Source organism: Nyctereutes procyonoides, unplaced genomic scaffold, assembly GCF_905146905.1.
Source record: "Nyctereutes procyonoides isolate TBG_1078 unplaced genomic scaffold, NYPRO_anot_genome, whole genome shotgun sequence".
Taxonomy (NCBI): Eukaryota; Metazoa; Chordata; class Mammalia; order Carnivora; family Canidae; genus Nyctereutes; species Nyctereutes procyonoides.
Window position 1 is genome coordinate 22,487,172 of NW_026575159.1, and position 15,070 is coordinate 22,502,241.

The following is a 15,070-nucleotide window of genomic DNA, read 5'->3' on the forward strand; positions in this document are numbered from 1 at the left end:
CATGTTGGCCACCAGGCAGGCATGAAAGCAGATAGAGAACAAGCCTCAGCTCTCTCTACTGGTGTGGGTGGGAAGAGAAGCAGGAAGCTAAAGACATTTGAAAAGAAATGTGAGAAGCAGGGATTACGCCATAAGAATAAACTTCTGGGTTAGCGTCATAGCTTGACCACATGTCTTCATTTCTTCCTCCTTCCATAATCCCACTAAGATGACATTAAACTTATAAAAAAATATAATCTCACAAAGACAAGAACTGAAGACAAAAAAGGATGAGAAAATTCATCAAATATTTGGAAGAGCAGGTATACAGAGAGAAAAAGAGAAAGTGTGTACCAAACAACAGGGCTCCCTGACTCCATGGCCTTTGTTGCTTCCAGAATACCATCATACAGGATCACTAGACATGAACTGAGGGAGCTGAATGGTGCCAGAGGACACACCTCTGGATACTGACATTTACAATACTCCTGATAAAGAAGCTGTCTTGGAGTACCTAGGTGGCATCTGACTCTTGATTTTGGCTTAGGTCATGAACTCAGGGTTGTGGGATTGAGCCTCATGTTGGGATCCACACTCAGTGGGGAGTCTGCTTGGGGCAAAAAAAAAAAGAAAGAAAGAAAAAAAAGAAAAGAGAAAAGAGAAAAAAGAGAAGAAAAGAAAAGAAAAGAAAAGAAAAGGAAAGGAAAGGAAAGGAAAGGAAAGAAAAGAAAAGAAAAAAGAAAGAAAAGAAAAGAAAAGAAAAGAAAAGAAAAGGCACTGTCTTCACATCCTAAACCTAAAACCTTGCATTCTTGACAAGCGCTGCTAACACAGATGAGCTTTCCATCAACTTTTGGTGCTTTGCTCTGAAATATGAATGGGCAGTGAAGGATGATAAGATAATTGAGGAAGGGCTCCAAAATGAAAGCAAGAGATCAAAATAACAAGTTGGGGGTGGGAGCGGGGGAACCAGACGCAGTAGGAGAGAAAATATTTTATAAAATATAATCAAATCCTCAGGGAGCTAAATACTGTACCTATGAAACAACAAGAAAATATAAAGAGACCACCAAAAACTCCCAATGACTTGAGAAAAACGGCTTTGGAAATCTAAAATACGGCAGCTAAAATAAAAAAAGTTGACAGTGGGAATAAAAGGCTGAAAATAATCTAAAACATAACAGACAAATAGGACAGGAAAAAGAGGGAAATGATAAGAATCACCTAGTGACTCCAACACGATATGGTGAGGCATTTTAGGAGAATAAACAGAAAACAACAACAGCAACACATGGACACTTGGGAGGAATAAGAAGAAACATTTCTAGAACTTAAGAACTAAAAAATTGCAAAGAGGTCAATGCACACACCATGGCACATGAAGAGACTCTACAGAACGTTTGAAAAAAAAAAAGTCTAAGATTTTACTTTTCAAAGATGTATTTATCTGAGAGAGAGAGAGAGAGACAGAGAGACAGAGAGAGACAGAGAGAGAACCCGAGCAGGGGAAAGGGCAGAGGGAGTGGGAGAAGCCTCAAGCAGACTCCCCGCTGAGCATGGAGCCTGACGTGGGGCTTGATCCCAGGATCTGAGATCATGACCTGAGCCACAATCAAAAGTCAGATGCTTAACTGACTGAGCCACTCAGGTGCCCCAAAAGACAAGTATTTTCTACTTGAAAATAAACAAACTCCCCTTCCCCAAATCCATGCCACATACAAAGAAATGGGAATCAAAGACACATCAGATTTTTTCATTAGGAACACTGGAAAAAGGAAAACCGTGTAGCAATGCCTTCAATATCTCAAGTGAATATGGTTATAAAATTAGGATTTTACATTCAGCCAAACTCTTGTTCTGTGTGATGGCAGAATGAAGATATTTCTGGACATGCCAAAATCTGAAAAACTTCCCTCCTTTAGAGCTGTTCCCTGGAAACGACTGGCAGTAGTGTGCCAGGCAAATATGGGACTATGCCAGGAAAGAGGAACCAGGAGAGCTACCACGAAGGGGCAGCCCAGGACAACGGCTGCATGGCTGATCTAAAGAGCTCTGGAAGGATTCTCCAGGACAGAAAGGAAGGAACTGACAGAGAACCTAAGGCTAATACATATATAATCATTGTTACAACGTATACAGTACAGTGTGTTTTCTTTTGAAGATTTTGTTTATTTATATTTATTTATTCATGAGGGACACAGAGAGAGAGAGAGGCAGAGACACAGGCAGAGGGAGAAGCAGGCTCCATGCAGGGAGCCCGATGTGGGACTCAACCCCAAGACTCCAGGATCACGCCCCGGGCCAAAAGCAGACGCTAAACCGCTGAGCCACCCAGGGATCCCCTACAGTGTATTTTCTAAACGGAAACATTATTAACAGGTATTGGACATCCTAACAGATAACAAAAGTTTACAAAACACTCAAACGTAAGTAGGCAAATGAGATACTTATTTCATTTAAGAAAAGCACAAAATGGTGCTGTAAGAATGGAAATCCCATTATATGACACACCACTGGACTGACACTGGAGATTTGCACTCACAGACGTTGAAACACTGCCAACTGATTTATCCATAGATTGTTGTATTAACCACACTGGCTGAACAGGGTAGGGGTGGGAAGGGATGGGGGTGACTGTGCATGAGAGCTCACCCCTCACCTGCTGTAGCAGCACATCGGGTGAACCAGGAAGGAATGGCAAGAGAACACAGAAGACCATTGGGACAAACCAACTGGGGAGAGGTAGCAGTGGGGACAAGAGAGGTGGAGGAAGACGGGAGGGGTGGGCTGAGGACCGCTGTGTCTTTCCATGAGAAGCAAGCCTACTGCCTGCATAAGATTCCCTCTCCTGTTGCTCATTAGGAAAAGAAACCTGAATCATCGAGGCAGCACAATTCCCTGAGCTCAGATTCTGGGGGACAGGACAGACATCTGAACAGCGTGTGACGAGTGCTGTGACGGGCGCCTGCTGTGCCCTAGATGCTTTACATCCTCTGAGAAACTCTTGTCAAACCCAGTTATTGGGGCTTTTCTATTTTATATAGAGTAAGTCTTAACAGATACAAGTACTGTTTAATGTTTTATGTATGGGCTTAGTTTTTTTTAAAATTTAAATTCAATTAATTAGCATATATTATCGGTTTCAGTGGTAGAGAACAGTGATTCATCAGTCTTATATAACACCTAGTGCTCACCACATCACGTGCTCTGCCCTTCATGCCCATCCTCCAGTTATCCCATCCCTCCCACCACCTCCCCTCCAGTGACTCTCAGTTTGTTTCCTAGAGTTAAGAGTCTCTTATGGTTTGTTTCCCTCTCTGATTTCATCTTGTTTTAGTTTTTCCTCTCTGGTTATCGTTTTTGACTAAATATTATTTGATCATTAAAAGACTTGCTAGAAACTACTGATTGAGTGCCAACTGTATACCAGACAGCAATAGCAGTGCTTCAACATACTACGTTATCTTGTCCTCAGAAGCCTTGAGAAGTAGGTGGTTTTTCTATTGTTTTACAACAATAGAAGCTGTAAGTGAGGACCATCGAAGTATCTCGGCTCAAAGTCACAAAACTGGGTAAGTGGCACCACCCAGATTCTCCCACAGTCTCTGATTCTCCACGAAACCATTAGGGCTCACTGCCTCCTGGGTTCTAACTGAAGACCGTAGAATATCCCCCTTGGTTCTTGCAGCTAACAAATTAACTTTTTTTTTCTATATTGTTTGTTTTCTGTAATTCATAATCAAATGAGTCCCATAACATCAAGTAATCAAATATTTGTGTTTTTTTTTTTTTTAAACTTCCTGTACCACTATAGCTAGTGAGGAAGAAGCCTATCTTAGGAAAATAATTTGATGCCAGGGATTTATTAAAAAAGAAAAAGAAAAATCTTTCTGGTGAAATACTAGTATCAGGACCCACTTAACAACACAATTCCTGGTATACATTTCCAGATGCAAATAACTCTTTCATCCTTTCAGTAACTGTTCCCTATGCACTAATGGTGTGTCCAAGGTTCTGCTAGGCTGTGGGAGATTAGCACCAAACGATGTGGTCACTGCGCTCACCAAGATCAGATGCTGGAGGACAACACAGAATAGTGAACGGCCGGACAAGTTCAAATACAGTTGAGGGAAGGGCACCTGGATCGTCCGAGAATGGCTTATATTCCATGATATTCATAATACCGACCACCAGGTACTTCAAAGTCTTACCCCAACACAAAGATTTGCATAAAAATACAGTTATATCATCCAATATGGGTAGTACTTTAGTTGACAAAGCACATATTGTATCTTGTTCTGTCCTTTCCATGTCCTACAAAAGAGATCTATTCCACAAGTCTAGAGCAAAGGGTTCTCTCTCCCTTTTGTGGACTCCAGCCCCTTTAGTATGTACTTAGTTCCAACCCAAGCCCAGCACACACAGATGCCTCTGGACAGGGCAGTACTAAGATCACAAGCATGAGCATTCATGATCCTCTTTCATACAGAAGACAGGCTGGCTCACGGTATTCATTTACATCACTGACCATTTTTAAGAGCTTTTTTCCTTAAAAAAAAAAAAAAAAAAAAGAACCTTTTTTCTTCTCAGCTGCATTTATAACTGATCAGTGTATAAAAGTATTCCTAAGGCAACAAGTCTGCAGCAATGCACTTCTCACATAAGCGTTTACAGAAGTAGTTTGCCAAAAACCAAATTTAATCTTGAATCTGTTTTGCTTTTGTTTGTGTTTTCCTTCTGCTGTTATTGCTGTCGATGGAAATGACTTTTATTCTCTTATGTTTATAGCTATCTGAGTTCACAGCCAAGCTTTTCATTAAATGCTTTAAAATATATTTCTCCTCCCACCCCACCTCATGGTGATACAGATGCCTCCAAGCAATAATAATGAAGGAAGGGAGGGGTGCCTGGGTGGCTCAGTCAGTTAAGCAGCTGGGTTCAGCTCAGGTTATGATCTCGAGGTCCTGGGATCAAGCCTTGCATAGGGGGAGGACACTGCAGGGGTGGTCCCTGCTCAGCGGGGAGTCTGCTTTTCCCTCTCCCTCTGCCCCTACCTTCCACTTGTGCTAATAAATAAACACAGTCTTTAAAAAAAAAACAACACAGGAAGGTAGTAGCATGATTCGTACAGTATGAAGACTAGCCAGGCCCATGTCATGCATCTCACGTGCATCACCTCCACAATCCCCACAAAAATCCCGCCAGGCACTGCTCCAGCTCTGGTGAAGGCCAGCATGACACCACCTAGCCCTACGACCCTGTGCAATCCCCTCAGCCTCTCTGGGCTTCAGTTCCTCAAACCAGACACAGACGGTGAGGTCACCGTGAGGAGGTCACGCATGTAGAACACTGCGTGCAGGCCCTGGCAGGTAGAAGGATGTCATCAACACTAGCTATTATTATTTCCTAAGTGCTATGTGGGAATGTCAATAGTCTAGAGTTATGTGCTAACTATAATTAAAGAAAAGTTGCAACAGTCAGATCTACAGCCTGATAGCTCGTACCAGCAGCCATGAGTGCTGAAACCCTCGGCAGTGACAGCACACCTCACTCCAGACAATGAGACAGGAGATGAGCCACTTGTAATTAGGTCGGCACACCCAAACCCTCAGCCCTTCCAAGGATGTACTACACAAGTCGTTCAGAAGGGAGGGCTCTTCCAGTTAACTTTGTCTTAAGAAAGTGAACACTATAAAAAACAAACAGAAAACTACTTACAACTTTGTCTCATAATCTTTCCAAGCTTTGTCAAATGGCTTCTTGAGATCCTTAGGAAAGAGAAAATGAAACTGAGATCGAATTTATTTTTGTTCAAAGGCAGATAAATAATCCTGAAACAATATCTCAGCAGAAGCGCTTTCCTTTATAGGACGTGGGAAGCCTGGCACAGACACTCACGCACAGCACAGCAGGATCACCCATGAGAAGCCTGCGTAGGCAGGAAGGGTGAGCTTCTGGGCGATGCCCGTGAAGCAGGACCCAGCGGCTCCAAGGGACTGGGCCCCGGGGTTGCCGGTAGCGTGGCCAAGACTCAGCGCAGACTGCCCGCACCCACGGAGGCTCTCCCCGAGATTCTGGAAAGTGCCTCATCTTATTTCTCAGTCAATAACACTATGTGAAGTGGCGCCTCTTTCACAATGATTGTTTTCCAAGTACTTTTTTAATGCTAAAAATGTTCCGAGCACCTTTCAAATACAAGTACCACTATGATCTTAAAAGAAAAAAAAATCAATCCTTTCCAATTAAAGTGAAAATCAAATTCCTGAACACTTACTCCTTTGACTCCCTTCAGGTCTCCTTTTAACAAGGAGTCCAAGGTGAAGATCACATTGTGGCTCAGACCCTGGAGCTGGAAAAAAAAGCAAAGAGGGGAGATGGTTAGAGAGAAAATTCATATAGAATAATAAAATCAGTTACTGTTGACTAAGCATCTTACACATGGCAGGCTCTGTGTAAGGGGCTCTCGTGCACCATCTCAGTGGCCCTGAGGGCTGCCCGGAGGTGGGCAGTAAGACCAGCATCGTGTCCAGCATGCGGGCAGAGATGCCTGTACTCTGAATGACCACGCAGCAGCATGCGTGCACCTGTCATCTGTAGACCTGTCATTGCTCCCCAACTAATGTGGTGGACCTTAATTTGACATTTCTTCAACTGCCTCAGAGGAAGGAGGGAGCCACACTACTGGCTTATTCGTATGCTTCTATGGCATCTGTCACTATCTGAAATTACCCGGCTTATATGTATACTCTCTGTCCCCCACCAGAACAGAACCTCAACAAGGGCAGGGGCCTCGACTGTCCTACTCACTGTATCCTCGCTGTGCCCAGATCAATTAAAAAGACAAGATATTCAGGAAGCACAATGTAGAGCAAGGGTGCAGGTTTTTCACTGTTGCAAGACAGTGGCCTGCGTGTCCTTGATTTTAAGATAGTACAAAAAGGGATCTACAGAGGAGAGGGTGATGAATCTGGCATTCAGCTAGAGAGAAGAGTGGCAGGGAAACCAAGGGAGGGATGGTCAAGTAGGGAAAGAGTGAGCAAAACAAGGACTTAAAACACTTTATGACATAGTCCTAAAGAGTGAAGGAGACCCCAGGCACTTTGGGGAAACCAGGTTCAGTTGTGTAGGACCAAGATCGCAGGGGGGGACCTGTAGAACCAGGTTATAGCTGAAGAGGTCAGTGGGCACGGCACCTCATTCGGGAAATAATTATACTCTTGTGTAGGAATGTACTCATTAGTCCGGCCACCAGCCAGCCAGTCACCCTTTCATCGATCATTTATGGAGTACCTGTTTTGTGACACTTACCATGCTAGCAGCCGGCTAGGCAAAGGTGAATAAAACACCACTCCTGTCTTGAGAGGACTCACATCACAGTGACAGAGGAGGTCAGAGCACGCAACCAACTCTTGGTACTACATGTGCTGTACAGAGGTGGAAGGATCAAGGCTGACACTTGCAGGCTTTGTGCAGGACCTGCTGCACCACATCTGTAACTCGAGGATGCTATAACCTACTGCAGATGGTTGCTGTGAAGGGGTTAGTTAATATACCTGACAAGCGCTAGCTTGTTCCCAGACACCTAGAAGTGCTAAATACACGTTTATTTTTAAAGTCCAAACGGATGTTAAATAAGAGGTAAGATAAAAATAAGGCAATGTGGAGAGGACAGGGACACCTTCGGTCAACTCCTGCCTACTGTTCTCATGCTGGGCTTCCTGAAGCTGGCCATTCTACCTCTGCCCTCCTCGGCCACCAATGAACACACAAGAGAAGTTGTCCAGGGCATACACCACTAGGGGGCTTGTATCAAAAACTAACTCACTCTTCTTTCAAAGGCAAAGAGATTCTGAATAACCAAGACAATTCCATCTATGCAATTCTAGAGGAATCTGCCTGGGTGGCAGGTGCCAACGGCGAGAGAGCCACAGATTCAGAGTCTGCGTGCTGTGAGGTCAAAGGCATTGGTTCCTGGGAAGTGGGGTGAAAAATGTCTTAGATATAATAATGGCTGTGGCTCTCCAAAGGGCCAGAGTACATAAACTTGATGTAGAGTGTATCTGTACTATTAAAACCTCACGGGAGAAGCGATTAGTCAAAAAATATAAGAGGCACCTGGCTGGCTCAGTCAGTAGAGTGTGGCACTCTTGATCTCAGGGAGATCTTGTGAGTTTGAGCCCCACATCGGGTAGAGAGATTACTTAAAAATAAAATCTTAAAAAAATTACTTAAAAAGGCTCCCTGGGATGGGGTGGGGCAGTCTGCAGACAATAATAAAGAAAAATAAAGTTGTAAAACAAACAATGGCCTTGGGTGTGAAATGGGAAAAGTAAAGATTAACAGCACTCACTCTCTGCCACAGATGAATAGCTGCAATACTATTTTGCTCTGAATCCTCAGCAAGCTCATTCCTGAAATACAAGCCTCCTGCACCCCACTATCCTGCGGGTTCCAGGGGTTTGTGTGGATGGTGGTAATTGACACAGGGGCATCCATGCCCTCCACTAGTTAGGCAGTTCCTTGGTTTGTAGATATCCTTGCTATTTTCTTCAAAACATTTACCATCCCTCACCATTTACACATATATTTGTTTCCTCGTGTATTCTCCTTTTGAACGCAAGCCCTCTGATAGTAGGGTCTGTATGTTCACTGTCATATTTCCAGAATTTAGAACACTGCTTAGCACAGAGAAAGTGCTTAAGAAGTATTTGTAGAATGAAGGAAATACAGCATCACGTGACTACAAGGTTCTTCTCTGTAGGACTGTTTATTTTTTAAGATTCTTTTTAAAGGCCTAGTTATTTTAGAGAGAGAGAGCAGGGGGAGGGAGAGAGAATCTCAGGCAGACTCCCCACTGTGCACAGAGCCCAAGATGGGGCTCGATCTCACAACCCTGAGCTGAAATCAAGAGCCGGACACTTACCCCAGTGAGCCACCCAGGCACCACTAGGGGTTTGTGTGGATGGTGGTGACACAGGGGCATCCGTGTCCCCCACTAGTTAGGCAGCATCTATCTTTTCTTGGTTTGTAGATATCCTTGTTATTTTCTTCAAAACATTTACCATCCCTCACCATTTATACTGAGGCAAAGCTTAGTGCTTGTCAACAGGGAACTAGTTAAATAAATTACGGAAGCTTTAAACAATAGCCACAAAGATGAGAAAGTTCTTTATATCTAACTCCGGAAATATCTCCGAGATAAATTGTTATGTGATAAAAGCCAAGTGTAAAACAGCATACAAAGTTTTGTGTAAAAAGAACAGGGACACCTGGCTGACTCAGTGGGTGGAACATATGACTCTGGATCTCAGAGTTGTGAGTTCAAGCCCCATGCTGGGTGCAGAGATTAAACTTATTAAGTAAATAAAACTTAAAAAAAAAAAAAAGAAAAAGAAAAAGAGCCAAGAAAACTGGTTTATGTTTAAATTATTTCTGAAATGACAAGAGAGTAAGCTGCTGGTACTGGTTCCCTGCAGAGATAGAGACTGGATGTGTAAGGTCGGGAAGGGCAAAGAGCCTTTTACTGTGGACCTTTCTGCATGAAAAAAACATTTTGTATCATGTACCGTATTGTTTGTCCAAAAAAGGGGAAAAATTCTAAAACAAAAAATGAGGCAATAGTGATTATAGGCCATTTTTTAACTTAGTCCTACATCAAGGTTTTCAGCAATGCCTCAAATTGATTGTGAAATGAAGCAGGGAAAAAAAATACATTAATGTTATTGCCACGTTGGTCTGAAGGCTGTGTTGCAAAACAACAATGAAAGAATTATGAAACTCTGTGGTTAGTACTGAATATGGGAGTTGCTCGGAAGGAAAGGTCCCTCAAAAGCCATGTATTGACCACACAACAGACACAAGCTGTAAGCTTTCAATGACACCGCTGTGGTCAGGCGTGGGGCAGGGGGTGGTAGGCTGTAGCTGCACTGCTGGAAAACCCCAAGAATTAAGAGTTTCTCTGTGGTTATCCACACACATACTCTTGGGAGCTGATAAGAAACCAAGAAGGCCAAATATCATGTATTATGAATTTAGAATCTTCCCAGGGATGAGCCTAGGACAAGGCCCCAGGAAAAAAAAAATTGAAACTTAAACTTTGTTCACCTTATTTCCCAGGAAAAAGCAGGTTAAGGTGCAAAAACTGGCAAAGGAGACTGGTTTTGTTTTGTTTTGTTGAAGATTTATTTGAGAGAGAGCAAGAAAGCGTGAGCCGGGGGAGGGGCAGGAGAGAGAGAGAGAGAGAGAGAGAGAATCTCAAGCATCGCGTCCCATGATGAGTGTGGAGCTCACCGTGGGATTCGATCTCAAGAGCCTGAGATCACTATGTGAGCCCAAACCAGGAGTTGGATGCTTAACCCACTGAGCACCTGAGTGCCCCCAAGGGAGACTGTTTTAAGTACAAAGTGAATAATAACTACCAGTCATTATGAAGATATGGAGTGAAATCAAAGAGAAGACAAACTAATTTCAAGAAAAGGAAACTTTTATGAAATATTTACTGAGTGACCAAACCAAATATCCTTCCCTGGAGATCTCAATGAAGAGAAGACCTATTTTCTCCGATATTTGAAGGAATTGTCGTGTGACATCGATGGACTACAGGACCTCATGGTTGTAGGATTCTGTGATTCTCCTGCTTTTTTATTATCCAGTTCTTTCAGGAATCCTTCCCATGGCCTGAGCAAGGCTTGCAAACTGATGTGTAGCAAAAGCATCTTCAGGGCGACCGAGAGGAGGCCAACATAACACAGCAATAAAACAAGTGGACAGACTTCCTGTATCACCTTCATTATCCGCAGTGGATTTTTTTAAAAGCCTCTCAAATCTATTATATCATTATTTCCCATTAATTTTACTAAAATTCTATTGATTAATCCATCCCCATTTACTCAAGTTCCAACCTATTTCCTTTCCTTTAATGATCAAGCTGAATTAACCTCAGCTCTTCCCATGAGTCAAGATAACATGAGGCCAAAGGGCAGGTTTCTAAAAGCACCTTCTTTCCCATTTTCTTAAGCAAATGCATTAACAGCCCTCCAGGAATGATGTCTGAGTGTGGTGAATATATCTGTTTTCCATACAAGCTGCTGTTTCCTTCCTCACAAAGAGGAAACGTCCCCTGTGAGGGTATACATCAAGCCCAAATAGAAATTTGGAATAAAGACAGGAGGCTGAGGTCTATCCTTTCATTATGCAGAAGTGGCCTGTTGAAGCAAACAAACTGTAATTAATACTGGTTTTGATCAAAATAACCACTTGTTCCTTACAACTGCTAAGACACCACCAGACATTATACAAACAGCCCCGTCATCTCAGACATTAGAGAGGACTTCATGAACAGCTTTCTTCTATGCATCTGCCCTGATTTTTTTTAACCCCTTTAGAGTTTTACTACAAAACAAAACCATCCTATTTCTTTACTGATTTATACCACCTGTCTTTCCTCTCCAGAAGGTATGCTTTTTTTTTTTTTAATATTTTGTTTGTTTATTCATGAGAGATACAGAGAGAGAGAGAGAGAGGCAGAGACACAGGCAGAGGGAGTGCCCCATGTGGAACTCCAATCAGGACTGCAGGATCACGCCCTGAGCCAAAGGCAGATGCTCAACCGCTGAGCCACCCAGGGTCCCTAAAAGGTGTGCTTCTTAATTAAGGGGAGGCATCTCATCTATTTTGTCCCCTAACTGACCGGGTCTTAAAGCAGCTGCAGGCCACCACGCTGTTTCTGGCTTGCCTGTGGGCCTGTGAGGCCCCCCACCACCTCCCGAGGAGCACAGGTAGAGGGGGCAGTGACTCAGCAGCCCATCCTTCCCTTCCCCATGGTGAGAGCAGCACAGCTCTCTACAAATGGTGCCCCACGACGCCCACGTGCACATGGCACTGTATCAATTAACGAGGACAGAATTTGCTTGCTTTGTCATCCTGCATTAATTCTGACATTCCTTCTCCATTGCCCACTAGTTTTCTCTCCTTCCTCTCTACAGACAGAAACAGTTTTGCTGAGAAGTAAGGCTAATGCAAATGTGCTGACTTGCTCAACGCATTGGAAAATCCAATTAAAATAATGAGCCAGCTCCCAGCAGTTAAGTCTACGATTCCCTGGAATAAATTAGGTATTCCGTCTACTGTGTTAACTCCTTCACGGCACCCTGTGGTCAGGCCATTTCCAGGGTGTGATGATACACAGGGGAAGAGTTCTCAATGGGAGCTGAGAAGCCCAGAGGAAGCATGTGGCCACTTAAGCACTCTTGGCCTGGGTGACTTTGGGCAACCTATTAACTTTACTGACTCGGCTTCCTGATTTTAAAATGGGTGTCCTGGCACCTTCCTCCACTAGCTCAGGCTGGTGTGTTAGGATCAAGGAGAATGGATACCAACAAAGTTCCCCCTTTGCAGCAGGCCAAGGGGTTGTCGGCCCCTACCCCACTCTGCTCCTGATAACCCTCAATGTGTTATTAAATAATCTGTTCAAACACACTGAGATAGTTAAGTGGAGGGATCAAACCACAGACCAGGGCTACCTCCAAAGTCAGTGAACTGTCTACAGCACTATCTTTCTGCCGATTAGCAGAAGACTATGCTTCTTGCTGATGTTTTGAAGACTATGATATACTACATACATGAATGGACAATTCTCATCAGCATTGACTGACCTACTGAACTAATAATAATAAGCCTTATTGTATTTGGTTGCATATGCATTAGGGGGAAACAAAGAATACTGCTCACGGGTTGAGGGCACTTACAAATCCAACACAGATGAGAGTTCATGTTCCCACCTCACCTCACTGCTCACACATCTGTAACAATTGACGTTTCACAGCTACTGGAGTGCCCAGTGTTCACATGGCCAAGCAGGTGACATATACGTCATGAGGTGTGTCCCTGGACAAGTCATTCAACCTTTTAGAGTCGCTCTCCTTGCTTATAGTGGGGCTAATAAGGGCACCTGCTTAAAAGTGTTACAGTACAGATACTGGGTGCTATGCATGTGAAATCCTGCATAAAACAGACTCTTAAAAAAATGTAACTAGGCTTACTTTCTCACACTTCAAAAGTTCAGAGGTATTAGTGGGAAAAAAAATACAATGATAGCGTTTAAAATTCTAGAATAGATCTTTTGAGGCTGGGGTGGAGGCTGGGAGGACTCCCAAATGTCCTTCATGTTGCACCACATTCTCTCCAATGGTAGGTTTTATGGTTGTTTCCCTGGTTTGTTCTGCAAGAGAGAGAGTCTCTACGAACTATAAGGTAATGCATCCTTTTATATACCATGCTCTAATCCAGGCAAAGCAGCCTGAATTTGATTTATTAAAGTGACAGATGGTACTGTGTTTAACATATGTTACCTAAAGTTTTTGCTCACAACAATTCAGTAAGATGATTCTTGGTCTCACCCAATTAACAATGAAACAGGCTCGGAGAGGTTAAGTAACTTGCCCAAGGTCAAACAGCAAATATGCAGATGATTAGGTTTTTAATTAACATTTTTACTGACTCCACTCTCATTTTTTTTTTTGTTTTTAAGATTTATTTATTTATGATAGAGATAGACACAGAGAGAGAGAGAGGCAGAGACACAGGAGGAGGGAGAAGCAGGCTCCATGAGGGGAGCCCGATGTGGGACTTGATCCCGGGACTCCAGGATCGCACCCTGGGCCAAAGGCAGGCGCTAAACCGCTGAGCCACCCAGGGATCCCCTACATTCTCATTTCTTGAGTCCTACTATTCAAGTGATCTTTTAAAGTGACTATCAGATCATATCACTCTACTCCTCAGAACCCATCAATGGTTTCCTATGGACCCAGACTCAAATCCAACCTCCAGGCGGAGTCTGGCCCTGGCAACATGTCTACCCATTCCCACTGCCCATCAATCATGCCACCCCTTCTTTTGATTCTTGATCAGTTAAGCTCTCTCCCCCTATGCACATGCTTTACCCTTAGCCTGGACCACTCTTCCTTTGGCTACGGACAAAGAGTCTCCTAGTCTCCATGCCTCCTCTTCAGTGAGGTCTTGAGCCCATTGTACACATCTCTCTCCTCCCTGATTTCCCTTTAGTCTCAATTAGGCAGAATAGGCTCACGTTCGGAGAACAATGCATTTTACGGGCACTTGGTTGTTTCTTTAGTGTCTAGAGCAAAGCCTCTTGGAGGCAGGAGCTATGGCTGTTTTGCCTACCACTATGTTACATCAAACCCCTAGGACAGCACAGACACACTATATATTTTTCTTTTTAGATTTTATTTATTTATTCACGAGAGACACAGAGAGAGGCAGAGACACAGGCAGAGGGAGAAGCAGGTTCCTTGCAGGGAGCCTAATGCGGGACTCGATCACGGGTCTCCAGGATCACGCCCTGGGCCAAAGGTGGCGCTAAACAGCTGAGCTGTCCCAGCACAGACACATTAAATAAAACGTTTTTGACTGAATAAATGGCTGAACAAATGAATTCTTCTCCATGCCTGGGAAAGCTATTCCAAGGCTCGGAAGTGTTACAGAATCTGAACCCCTTTTGGTCTTCCGGGAGCACTCTGTACTTCCAGATTAGAAGGTGGGGACATGGGGACACATTTAGGAGAAGAGCGGAAGATTGCTTCTAGAATATGGCTGGGGGTGATAGATCAGACCAAGGATACCTTCCATCCAGCAGCTACCAGGCTTTGTTTGACAACTGGGGAAGAAGGGTGTTCTAGACTTGAACCTGCCTCCACCTGGCTCTGTGGGTATAGGCCAGTCACTTCTTGTTTCTGCCACTGATAAAACAAGAGGTCTACAAGGTCTCTAATATACCTTCTGGTTATAGTACTCCTGTAGCTTAAAATGAGTTACTGAGATACTACTGAATGCACTAGAAAAAAATCCAGACCAACTGAATGAGAGCAGCCAGAGAGATACTCATGCTGTCTCACAAGCAGATATGGCACTGTCCCCCTACCACAACAAAGTAACAAAAACAGTAACTACACAATTCTGTAGTGATGCAGAAGAGTTAGAAGGGTCAGTTTATAATTCCTATCAAAATCCAAGATCTTTTTATATTTTCTGTAATGTCTACTATAAAACTTCTGGCACAATATAAACAGACCCT

At 43.5% G+C, this 15,070-nt stretch overlaps 1 protein-coding gene across 3 annotated transcripts in view; it reads right to left on the reverse strand.

Moving 5' to 3' along the window:
• Window positions 1–15,070, reverse strand: part of ASAP1 (ArfGAP with SH3 domain, ankyrin repeat and PH domain 1) — a 355,221-nt gene that overhangs the window by 99,329 nt on the left and 240,822 nt on the right. For all 3 annotated transcript variants that reach the window (XR_008662965.1, XM_055313975.1, XM_055313974.1), the window contains exons 6-7: window positions 6,254–6,328; window positions 5,698–5,747 (exon numbers count right to left, since the gene is read on the reverse strand). Coding sequence is in view for 2 of the 3 variants with exons in the window: in XM_055313975.1 (XP_055169950.1) it covers window positions 5,698–5,747; window positions 6,254–6,328 (125 nt within the window). In the remaining variant the exon portion in view is untranslated. The remainder of the gene's footprint in view (window positions 1–5,697; window positions 5,748–6,253; window positions 6,329–15,070) is intronic.